This window comes from Tribolium madens, unplaced genomic scaffold (assembly GCF_015345945.1).
Source record: "Tribolium madens isolate multiple individuals breed KSU strain unplaced genomic scaffold, Tmad_KSU_1.1 Scaffold_96;HRSCAF=242;Tcas5.2_LG5, whole genome shotgun sequence".
Classification (NCBI taxonomy): domain Eukaryota; kingdom Metazoa; phylum Arthropoda; class Insecta; order Coleoptera; family Tenebrionidae; genus Tribolium; species Tribolium madens.
Window position 1 is genome coordinate 9,451,062 of NW_025401068.1, and position 12,387 is coordinate 9,463,448.

The 12,387-nt window shown below is 31.1% G+C and overlaps 1 protein-coding gene across 1 annotated transcript; it reads left to right on the forward strand.

Annotated features, from left to right (window-relative positions):
• The first annotated feature begins 1,661 nt into the window (after positions 1-1,661).
• Positions 1,662-7,921, forward strand: LOC123013915 (probable multidrug resistance-associated protein lethal(2)03659). The gene is made up of 9 exons (XM_044412780.1): positions 1,662-1,780; positions 3,503-3,604; positions 3,656-3,889; positions 3,944-4,374; positions 4,422-4,578; positions 4,678-6,497; positions 6,548-6,778; positions 6,826-7,775; positions 7,830-7,921. Exons 2-9 carry the CDS (start codon positions 3,513-3,515, stop codon positions 7,854-7,856), a joined length of 3,942 nt encoding a protein of 1,313 aa, XP_044268715.1. The 5' UTR covers positions 1,662-1,780; positions 3,503-3,512; the 3' UTR covers positions 7,857-7,921.
• The last annotated feature ends 4,466 nt before the right edge of the window (positions 7,922-12,387 follow it).

The window sequence follows — 12,387 nt, forward strand, 5'->3', positions numbered from 1 at the left end:
AATCTAATTTAAATTTTGTGTACGATTTTTTTTTTGTTTCATAAGTGAACAAAAAAAATTGTTTCTCTTTTATAATAATTGTAATGACAAAAAACACAATAGTAGTAGTAGTAGTTTTATTAAATTGTTGGCTTATTCTTAAAAATTCTTAATCTAACCTTGAAATATACATACCTATATACCTACATATCTATAAAAAAAATCTGTTGAGGTAAATACTAGATACTAAAAACATTAACAGTTAAAATATGAGAGGGTTAAAGTCTGACACTTTATGAGTATATTCGCATAGTTTTTGATTCAATATAAAGCACTTGTGATAAAACATCTGCTCTCGAATAATGATTTAATGGTTTTCATAATGTAATTTTTATTTAGTTGTAATAATAATTTTTCTTCGTATAGTTAGTCGAAGCAAATACTCGTCCAGAAAACGAGTTCTTATTGGTAATATAGTATTATTAATTTTAAAATTGTAATTATTTTACTTTGATGTCATTCATTATTTTAACAAGACAATTTGAGAGACCAGAGACAACCAGAGACTAATTGATTAGACGAATTTATTTAACATTTAACAGCCACACTTACTTACCAACTTAGAGGAATAGAGGAGATTATTGTTAAAAAACAAAAAACTTTTTTCTTGTAAAAGTTAATCTTATCCTCTAAACCATATAGTCGTTAGGATAAAATAAACCATGTTACGATACATCGAATAACGTTAAATTATTATTGAAAATTTGAATTTTATTATTTTAAGTCTAAAAACTGAAGGTTCAAAATTATTAATGATTTTCTGTTAACTTGAAGATTACACAATTTTCCATCAAATACTTTGTCATTTGATTTCCATTGTGTATTTATTGTGATCAGTAGATTGAAATCATGTACGCATAATATGTCCTCGATGAAGATTATTTTATCAAGTATATTTAAATTGTTTTTAAAGATCTATTTGATTATCGCTTTTTGTACTATGTATTGTGTTATTTAGATCAGAATGAAGCTACAATTATCATTGATTTTTAAATAATTCAATCAAAATTTTGCAATTTCTACAAACACCAAGTATTTACATAGTTGCTCAGTAATTACTCGTATTATTGTTTACACGGTTTATTTTTATGGATTAGTAGGTATGATTTTCTCATAAACTCACCTCTCCTGATGTTATTTTCACTTCTACTTTAAGTTTTCTATTTCTTAGTTAATAACATTTGTAAGTTGAAGAATTATAATGACTTTTTTACTGAATTAATAAAATTCAATATGTACATACATAGAAACAAGGTAATAAATAATAAAAGTTGCTAATAAATAAAAGATTTTTATTGAGACAAATTTAATCATAAAATATGTGGTTTAGGAATTTTACAACATTTAGAAATTATTCTTTAAGTTACAAATTTTTTGTTTGTTTTTTGTGTAAGTCATTAAATTGCCGCCTTACTAGGTCTTAGCCTTGTCCGACTATGCCTAAATCCGTCTCTGTCTATTCATTAATTTAAAATCCTAAATAATGCGTTAAACATAGATAAGCAAAATCAACTAACATACGTGGTAAGATAGTCGTTGGAGACCGCATAACCGCAACTATTTATAATAATACATATTTAATCGTATTCCAAACTTAAGATAAAAGTTGTTTGCGATTGTATTGCGAGTTCAGTCGCGAATGAGATGAGGAGTGAGTCGGTGCGAGCGTGAATGTTACGTAACTCTGATGACCTAAGTTCTTATATTAATTCTGTGGTCACTTTTTTATAAATTTTATTTGGTGAGCTTCCTAATATTGTTTAAATACAATTTGAATTACATAATAAAGCCACTGGTAAACAGCAGTTGTCAAATTTCGGCGAAATGCTGGTAGCAGATTTCCAGACGATTTATTGACTACAATAGATTTGAAAAAGCATATAATCGTATTGGTTCAAAACTCTTATGATGTTGACAAAGCCAATCCTACATTTGAGTTTTCTTTCAAATAAAATATTTTTTCAATTAATATTTCTACTTTATGGACTTAATTTATGTAATTGAACGAAATGTAGAGGAAATTCGAGTATCGATTACATTTATTTCATTTTCTAATACTCGAAGTTTTTTGACCTTTGTATTTCATCAGCTTGTGCAATAAAAAAATATTTAAAATTTAAATGGAATTATCATGTGAATATATTATACACCGTGCTGATACTGAACCAATTATTTTAAGATGTAATTAAAAATCAAACAAATATCTGGTGTCCGGAAAGTCGCCCACCTCCGTGACACTGTATCATCGGGCAATGCCCTAGACCTAAATAGACAACAAGAAAAATGTTAAAAAAATCCATCTATAAAAATTGTTAATGTTATTTGTGGGTTTTATTGGCAAAATTCTTGTACTTTTACAAAATAATTATAAAAAAACATATAGAAGATCATCAGTATCATTAAATAGACATAATGTCAAATGTCAAAAAATAAATGTCAAAATTTTTTGACAAATAGAATTTTTTAAACATTTTTTAGTACCCTCCCAATTACTCTCTTTGAAGGAGGTGCGCCATTTTCCCCGATACCTGTAGTCCCTAATTTCTGTAAAAAAATTTACATTACTAAAAAAATTTGCCTTCGTTCTCTATTTCGCGAATTCAGAACACTTTTTAAATGGATCTTTAGGGGATTAACACATTGTAATAATAATTATTTTGCCCATCATTTCAAAACTAGTTTATATAGATACAGGGTGTTTCACATAACTTTACGAGGCTTGCGCCTAATGTACGCACCCAAATATACAAAAGTCACAGAACACTGGATACAAAAAATACACATTTAATTATTTAATTTTTGGAAACCCTTGACAGTAGTTGTCAAACTAATCACTGTTTCATTAATGGTCATAAACTGCAGATTTTCAGAAACAATTATAATTTGTTCTATCAAGAGACGTCATGAATATGATTGTAGTTTATCTATCTTAATCACTAACTAAAAATGTTGTAATTTTTGAAAGGGTGAACAAACTAGAGAAGATTATCCAATTTTTCAAAATTTGTAATCGAGTTCGTATTGGAATATGTATTATTGATTGCATCTTACAGGCGCAGACCTCGTAAAATTACGTGAAACACCCTGTATTTTAAAAACACCTTAGCTGAATTATTTGGAACTTTGTACACGTGTAGAATTTGAAAAACTTCATTGTTTTTATGAAACCCATTTCGAACCTCTTTTAAAAAAGCGAAACGGAATATAAAATACAAGGTGATCCACGAGAAATAATGAGCCTGACCAAATTCTCGATGCAACCACCATTTCTCTTCGCAAGTTATTTTGCGACAACTGTAATGTTGGTTGCATCGAAAATTTGGTCAGGCTCATTATTCCTCGTGAATTACTCTGTATACTACGATTGTGTGCTAAATTAAAACCACATTATTGTCAGAATTGTCATTAGTTTGGTTTAATAATGAATAAAAATTTTACTTACTAAACATGTTTAACTTTCCAGAATCGCCACAATGGAGGATAAGCAAAGATGTCAACTCAATCCCAAGAAACAATCTATTCATCCAAAACAGAAAGCCGGTTTTTTATCTAACGTTTTCTTTTGGTGAGTGACAGTTGTTGTGCAAGTTCTGACATCTAAATCAATTTTTTGCAGTTGGGCTTTACCTCTATTTGTGAAAGGTTTTAAAAAAGATCTTACCGAGGATGATCTTTACGGACCACTTAAAGCTCATGACTCAAAACGGTTAGGAGACTTATTAGAGGAAGCGTGGTTTAAGGAAGAGACTACGCGCCATAAACCCTCATTTTGGCGGGCTATTATTAAAGTTTTTGGGAGGGAGTTTGGACTACTTGGAATATACGTTGCTGTGATAGAATTTTTTATAAGGTTGGAAATTAGCTTTTTCCTATGTAGATTTATATACCAAAATTTTTTTTTCAGATTGTCTCAACCTTTATTCCTTGGAAAATTAATGGAGTATTATACGCCTAACCAAACGTCGATGTCTAAAAACACCGCTTACTGCTACGCGGTCGGGATTGTTGCAATGTCTTTCGCAAACGCACTATTAGGTCATTCTTGTGTTTTTGGTCTAATGCATTTAGGAATGAAAGTTCGAGTAGCGAGTTGTTCACTGATTTACCGAAAAGCTCTTAGACTAAGCAAAAGTGCTTTGGTTGATACTACAGTTGGTCAAATGGTCAATTTATTATCAAACGACGTTAATCGTTTTGACATGAGTGTTATCCATCTACACAATCTATGGGTGGCTCCCTTTCAAGTTGTTGTTATGGTATATTTGCTTTACACCACTGTGGGCCCCACCTCGCTTGTTGGAGTAGGATTTTTATGCCTCTTCATACCTTTTCAAAGTAAGTTTCTAAACGTTAGAACACTTAATCATTTTGTACGTTTTCAGTGTATCTGGCCAAAAGAATTTCAGTCTATAGACTTCGAACAGCTCTAAAAACAGACCAGAGAGTGCGTCTTATGAATGAAATCATTTGTGGTATTCAAGTTATTAAAATGTATACTTGGGAAAAACCATTTGCTAAATTAGTTCAAGTGGCTAGGAAGTATGTAAATGTATGACTCTTTATACACATTTATTTATCAGTGAAAACTAATAGTTGCATAGGTGAATTCTATATTACTAAATTAGTCATTTTTTTCAGATTGGAAGTACAACAAATCAAGGCTGCCTCCTACATTCGCGCTATCAATCTTTCTTTAAATATATTCCTAAACAGAACTGCAATTTTCTTATGCGTGTTGACCTACATTTTAACTGGTAACACATTGCATTCTCAATATGTTTATGTCGTGACGTCATATTATGGCGTTTTAAGACAATCCATAGTAATGTTTTTACCACAAGCTATTACTACGTTGGCCGAAACTAACGTTTCTGTAAAAAGAATTGAAAAATTTTTAACCTCCGAAGAACTACAAAGCAAAAAACAACTCCTGCTTGGTATGAATACTCACGATTTTGATCTAAAAAACAAGAAAGAAAAGAACGGATCCATTGCTCTTATACAGGAAAAACAGCTAAATGTTGGTGTACAAATGAAAGATGTCTCAGCAAAATGGGTCTCATCATCGGCGGATTATATACTGACTAACATCAGCATGAGTGTGGGTTCTAACGAGTTGGTGGCAATCGTTGGTCCTGTTGGAAGTGGCAAAACAACTCTTTTACATGTGATTTTAAAAGAACTGTTATTGAGTCAAGGAAATTTAGATGTTGGTGGAACAATTTCCTACGCCTCTCAGGAACCGTGGCTCTTTGGTGGCAGTATTAAACAGAATATATTATTTGGTCAAAAGATGGACATTAAACGGTACAAGGAGGTTGTACGGGTTTGTGCCTTGGAGCGCGATTTTTCTTTATTTCCTTATGGTGATAGAACAATAGTCGGGGAGCGTGGGGCTATGTTGAGCGGAGGCCAAAAAGCACGTATTAATTTGGCTAGGGCTATATATAAAGAAGCCGACATCTATCTTCTTGATGATCCTCTATCAGCTGTTGATACTCATGTAGGAAAACAATTGTTTGAAGATTGCATCGCTGGTTATTTGAATAATAAATGTGTAATTTTGGTTACACATCAACTGCAATATCTACGAACCGTAAACAAAATTTATTTATTGGACAATGGAAAAGTGATCATTAGCGGAACATACAGTGAACTGAAAAAGTCTGATGAAGAATTTCTTAAACTTTTAGAAGACGAAACTGAAGAAGAAATTGAAGATGAAAGGAGAGTTTCAGTGAAAAAAGCAAAATCTCTAAAGAGTCTAGAAACTTTGGAAATGCCGGCAGAACTAAAAGAACAACGTGGAAGTGGTAACATATCTGGAAAAATTTATAAGAGCTATATGAAAGCTGGCGGAAGTTTCATTTCCTCTTCCCTCTGTGTATTTTTGTTTGTTTTGGCTCAGTTGGGTGCAAGCGGTACAGATTATTTTTTGTCGTTTTGGGTTAACTTAGAGCAAGAACGTTTGGAAACCAATACTACAGTTCTTGCTAATGCTGAATTTAACGACACATACTATAAAGAAGAATTTCGAGAATTATTTTTTAATTCAGAAAACTGCCTGTACATTTATACTGCTTTAATCATCTTTGTCATCGTTATAACTTTGACGCGATCTTTGAATTTCTTCAGATTTTGTATGAAGGCTTCACGAAATTTGCATGATTGGATGTTTTCAAGAGTTGTCCATACATTTATGAGGTTTTTTAATACTAATCCTTCTGGAAGAATTCTTAACAGATTTTCAAAAGATATGGGATCTATTGATGAGATCCTTCCACAAACTGTAGTGGATACTTTGCAAATTGGTCTTATCGCACTTTTTGTCAATATCGTTATTGCCACTGTGAATACATGGATTCTGATTCCTAGTGTGATAATATTTGGATTGTTTTACGCATATCGAATAGTGTTTTTGGCCACAAGTCGGGATCTTAAAAGGATGGAAGGAACAAGTAAATACGAGTATTTTTCTTAATAATGATTTTTTATGCATTTTTTTTAGCTCGAAGTCCGGTTTTCACACATATGACGGCATCTTTGCAAGGGTTAACGACAATAAGAGCTTTTGGAGCGCAAGAAATTCTTCGAGCTGAATTTGATCAACATCAAGATCTACACAGTTCAGCCTTTTACTTGTTCATGGGGTGTAACAGAACTTTTGGGTTTTGGTTGGACATACATTGTGTCATCTATATTGGTTTAGTTACTCTTAGTTTTCTTTTCATTGGAACTGGTAAGTTTGACAAGATTAAAAAAATGAATTAATCTTTTTTTTTGCAGAAACGTATGGAGGAAACGTCGGTTTGGGGATAACACAAGCAATTACTTTAACGGGAATGTTTCAATGGGGAATGCGCCAATGGAGCGAACTTGAAAATCAAATGACTTCCGTAGAGCGTGTCGTCGAGTACACAGAGGTCGAAGTTGAGCATGATGATGCAACTAAAAAGCCGCCACAAGATTGGCCTACCATGGGCATCATTGAATTTCGCTCGGTATCAATGCGATACGCGGCAGAAGAGCCTATGGTGCTTAAGAAATTGAATTTTAAAGTAAATTCGGGCGAAAAAGTGGGAATTGTGGGTAGAACAGGTGCCGGAAAGTCTTCTTTAATATCAGCTTTGTTCCGATTAGCTGACATCGAGGGTGCCATATTGATTGATAACATTGATACCAAACAAATTTCTTTGGAATGTCTTCGTTCAAAAATATCTATAATACCTCAAGAGCCAGTATTATTCTCAGGCACTTTGAGAAAGAATTTAGATCCTTTTGACGAATTCAACGATGAAGAGTTGTGGGACGCTTTGGAAGAAGTTGAATTGAAGAATGCAATTTCGGATCTTCCTGCCGGGTTGCATTCTAACGTATCAGAAGGTGGCACAAATTTCAGTGTCGGACAAAGACAGCTGCTGTGTTTGGCCAGGGCAGTAGTTCGTAGTAACAAAATATTGGTTTTGGATGAAGCTACCGCTAATGTTGATCCGCAGACGGATGAGTTGATACAATCTACGATTAGGAGAAAATTCAAGGATTGCACTGTGCTAACGATTGCTCATAGACTGCATACTGTGATGGATTCCGACAAAATACTTGTGATGGACGCTGGACAAGCTGCTGAATTCGATCATCCACATGTCCTTTTACAAAACAAAGAAAGCATATTTTACGGACTTGTTCAACAAACAGGAAAAGGAATGGCTGACAATCTTATGAAAATTGCAGCAGAGGTAGGATAATTTTGTACTAAATGATTGAACTGTCGTACATCTTTGTTTTTTCAGGCCCATGCAAAAGTTCCTAAAGTGTGATTAAGAATTTACTTTATTTATATTGTACTTAATATAAATATAGGATAATAAAATATTTTTGAAAACAATTTGCTTTTATTTCTCTTAAAACTCATTGTTACCCGACCCTTGTTTTCCTCTTTGTGTTTTTTTAGTTTATTAAATAAAGGGCTTGTTTGTTAATGTTTTTTTACTGATGTTAATAGAAAAAAATTATGTAATTAATTATTAATGATCATAACAAAAATTTATTCATTGCAGACGTTTGCAGTTACATTCCAATGTACTATTATGGTGTTCTTTTGCAAAATAGTGTTACTTTTTAATACAAACACGTTTTTACTGGATTACTTAATAGAATAGTGACAAATTGTAATTAATCGCTCTATAGATAAACGAAACCGACCACACGATAATGTAATATACCGAATGGCCGTTTATGGGAAATTTTCTGCTTTCGATAATTGAGCGGATGTAGAGGTAATTGAACTAAAACATTATGGTAATGGGATATTAATAAAGAAAGGCATTGTATAATTTTTTTGACAGATCAATAGAAGGAAGGCAAGTAGCGAAGAGAAAGTCTTAAAGGCACGCCGTATATAACAAGTACCATTTATAACCATGATATAGTGATGTAAATAAAATTGTAGGTATATTGATTTATTATCTAAACGGTATTACATCTTATTAGAAAGTGAAAATTGATTCACTTTCAGTGTACTTATATTTCATAATAAAAACTATTACGACAAACGAAGGGTTATTATTGTTTCCTATAATCTTGAAAAGTGATAATGATGTATTTTGATTCATTTATCTACGCAGGTGTTCTTTTTTTGTCTATTTGTTCTGTGTAATAATAAATTGTGCTCTGTAATTGACATTAAAGGTCACTCATTTAATTCTAAAAAGTAATTTCTAGTGCCCACTCCAGTAATTATTTTGAATATCTACAGCTTGAAATTAGGTAACAATCTGTCTTTAAGAAAATTTCGAGGTAATTTTTAATAGGTAACTATTTCAACTTTCAACGTTGTCGATGAGTCAACACAACTTAAAAAACGCTTAGTGCTATTAGAATTTAAAATTTTTATTGTATACTAAATATTTTCTGAAAAAAAAATTGTAAACATAATTAATATTAAAGGCGTTTTTAAATAGAGCTACTAATTTAAACAGATTTGTTAAAAAGGAAAAAAGTGGGATTTGACTCCATTTTTTCAAAAATTTTTACTCATATGTTTTAAAAATGGATAGAAAGGAGTTTTTGTTTTATTCAAAAATAAAATACTTGATGTATTTACACTTACTTGATGAAAAAAATAAGAAATCCTGTGAGCTGAAATTGCTTCAGGAAATTAATCTTGATTTTACGCTTACTGTAATAATCTTATTGCTTACCTAATCAAGGCCTGAGAAAATAAGAAAATTTTTATGTTGCATAGTAATTCAACGGCACTGTTCAATGAACAATTATGTCACAAACGACGGGGTTTTTATAAAAATTGCTGATAGTGCTAATTGGTGGTTAACACAAAGAATATAACGAACGAGAAAACTAAGTAGGGCTGAATTGTGGTACACAATCAGTACGGAATAAGTGAGTGAAAATGAGTGTGTACATCAACATGTCGGGGTAAGGGATTGTTTTTTGTTTACTGCTTCTACCTAATAGTAAAATCTAAGAGCAATTAATGATAATTGATAAGAGTGATGTGTCTGCGGAATTTTCGGATTGTAGAAATAGATTGGGCAAGTGGTTAAAGAGTTTATCTATGTATGTACACCTTGCACGTATAATAAATAGGTAATTAAAAAAAATGTGTACAACACTTATAAAACCACGCAAAACAAATTTTATACATAACATACATAAAGAGAAATAATAAAAATATATACTTTTTATTTTTTTATTTCACAAAATCCCTAACTATATTTGATCAAATCTAAGAAAAAAGTGCTCACTCTAAATTCTTAGCAACCACAAGACCAACCAGTAGTAAGTCAAATTTACAATAAACTTTTTTTTCATTTTAACTAATGTTTACCTATTTTTTATTTATCAAAATCAACATCAACGATTTTTTACGTAAGACGATGAAACAATAAAATGTAGATTCTTATTTAATTCTCTATATAAATCTACGAAGAACTAAATACTAAATTAAAGCTTTAGGTATCCGTTGTTGGACATTAGATTTAAGTACATGAAGAATTAAATAAAAACGCACATTTAATTAATTAATTAATGGCCACCTTATCTATGTACTTGTTAGCAGACCATCGCTTAGATTATTTTATTAATATTACATTTGGTTTTTACTATTGGGACTTTCTCGTGATCTCTAAGTTTGAGTACATTGGCCTAGGAATCTTCCCAGCGAGCATTTCTTGTTTCTCTCTACGACGTTGTTTATGTATACGTTTATTACTTACCTTGGCTTACTGTTCTCACTTTTCACTTTCTTTCGTTGCCTTGATGCCTGCATTAGTTAAAAAATAAGTACTTAATTCGGTTTTCATTATTGATGGTTATTATTGATTTATATTTATAATAATTATCACACAAAACATTACTGTTGTATATACAGGGTGTCAATTTTAAAACTTACAAGTGACAATCTCTAGGAATGTTATTGAGAATCACTCAAAACCGTTTCGGTAGTTCGTCACTTAGCATGTCATTTTGATTCTCCCTAGGAACCACCGAAACGGTTTTAAGTGATTCTCAGTAGGTAAACTCTTTCAGTTCCAGATATTGCCGATTGGAACTTTTAAAATTGACACACTGTATACAGGGTTATTCATAAATATGAAGCAATATTTGAACCTCAAAAATGACCTATAAAATGATGTTAATTTAAATAATAACTCGTGTCCTATCTCTACTGATAAGTATTTTACAGCCCTCGGAATGTGGGTATGGAAAATTGATTTTTTTGTAATAACTTTGGAACTATTTGACCAAATATTATAAAATTTGGAACATTTCCTTGTGACAACATACCTTTTGAACTGGTAATCACGAAAACCGGATACCCGCTATTTGGGCAATAAAAAATTAGTGTTAAGAGAACAAAAAAATGGGAAAACACAGAAAAAGTGACCTGCAACTGCTGGAACCGGAAATTAAGTGGATGTATCCGGTTTTCGTGATTACCAGTTCAAAAGGTGTGTTGTCACAAGGAAATGTTCCAAATTTTATAATATTTGGTCAAATAGTTCCAAAGTTATTACAAAAAAATCTAATTTCCATACCCACATTCCGAGGGCTGTAAAATTCAGTAGAGATAGGATACGAGTTATTATTTAAATTAACATCATTTTATAGGTCATTTATGAGGTTCAAATATTGTTTCATATTTATGAATAACCCTGTATATTTTAAAAAGTAATAGTAGAGGTCAAAAAAAGGCAAGGTGATTCAGTTTGCTGTATCCGAATGTTGATGGTTACCAAAACATACAAAATTTAAATCGCTAAATAAATACAAAATTTTCTTGCTTCTTTAATCCTTTTTTTTTCTAAATTTTTTACATTAAAAGATGTGTTAAAGCTGGCACAAACTGCAGTAAAAATAACCAATTGATCCTTTAGGATCTAGAGTCCCTTAAGAACTTTTTTTGGCGAAGATTTTGACTTAAGTATAACCTTATCTATAACCAAGAGTATCTATAAATAAAAAATAAGATTAAACTAGTTGTGTTATTTGCCAATTTTAAAAATTACTTTTTAAAATTTTTGCAAAAATATTAAAATTGTACATGTTATTAGGTTGTAAGTACAATAAAATTTTAATTAATCTAACGGCAAATTTCTTTGGAGTCTTCTAATGTAAATTTTAATTTTTTTCGGTATGCTTACTGGTTATAAAATGTTCTTAAATCTACAACAATTGCTTCTTAATTAAAATAACAATAATTAAAAAGGAAATAAAGAAACAGGAACGATTTATTTAACACTAATTAAGTAATTATTTTGACCAAGGCTAGTGTTCTTTGTTAAAACTAAACAAAGTGATTTTTACAATACTGCTCCAATCTGAAATTGAATAGACGTAATTTCTAATTAGTAATTCTAATTTGTATAACCTCCACATTGTTAATTTTTAATAATAAAAATAAAGAAATTATCTATTGACGTCTTTATTTCATTGTTGAAAAATTCTCTCAATTTAAGTTTCCTTCTTTACCTAGCATTTAATTTTCTAGACGTTAAGTTTATTGATTAAACTATTGAACGCCTAATAAGTTTAATAATCATTTTAAAATTGCAATTTTTAATATACCTACTTATCATATTTATGAAACAAGGCAGTCTAATGCACCATTATTAAAGAGTAATTACTGCAATCAACTTGCGTTATTTCAGAAAATAATAATAAAATGACAAAATCTCTGTGAACTTCGTGACAGAATTTTTTTTTTGCTAATTTTAAAACGATTGTTTATTGTTTGTCTCGATATTAATTCCACTCTGTTTGAATAGTGAAGGTACAGCGATGGTAGGTAAGTTCAACTCGCAGTTCAACAGCGAACGCATTTAACAT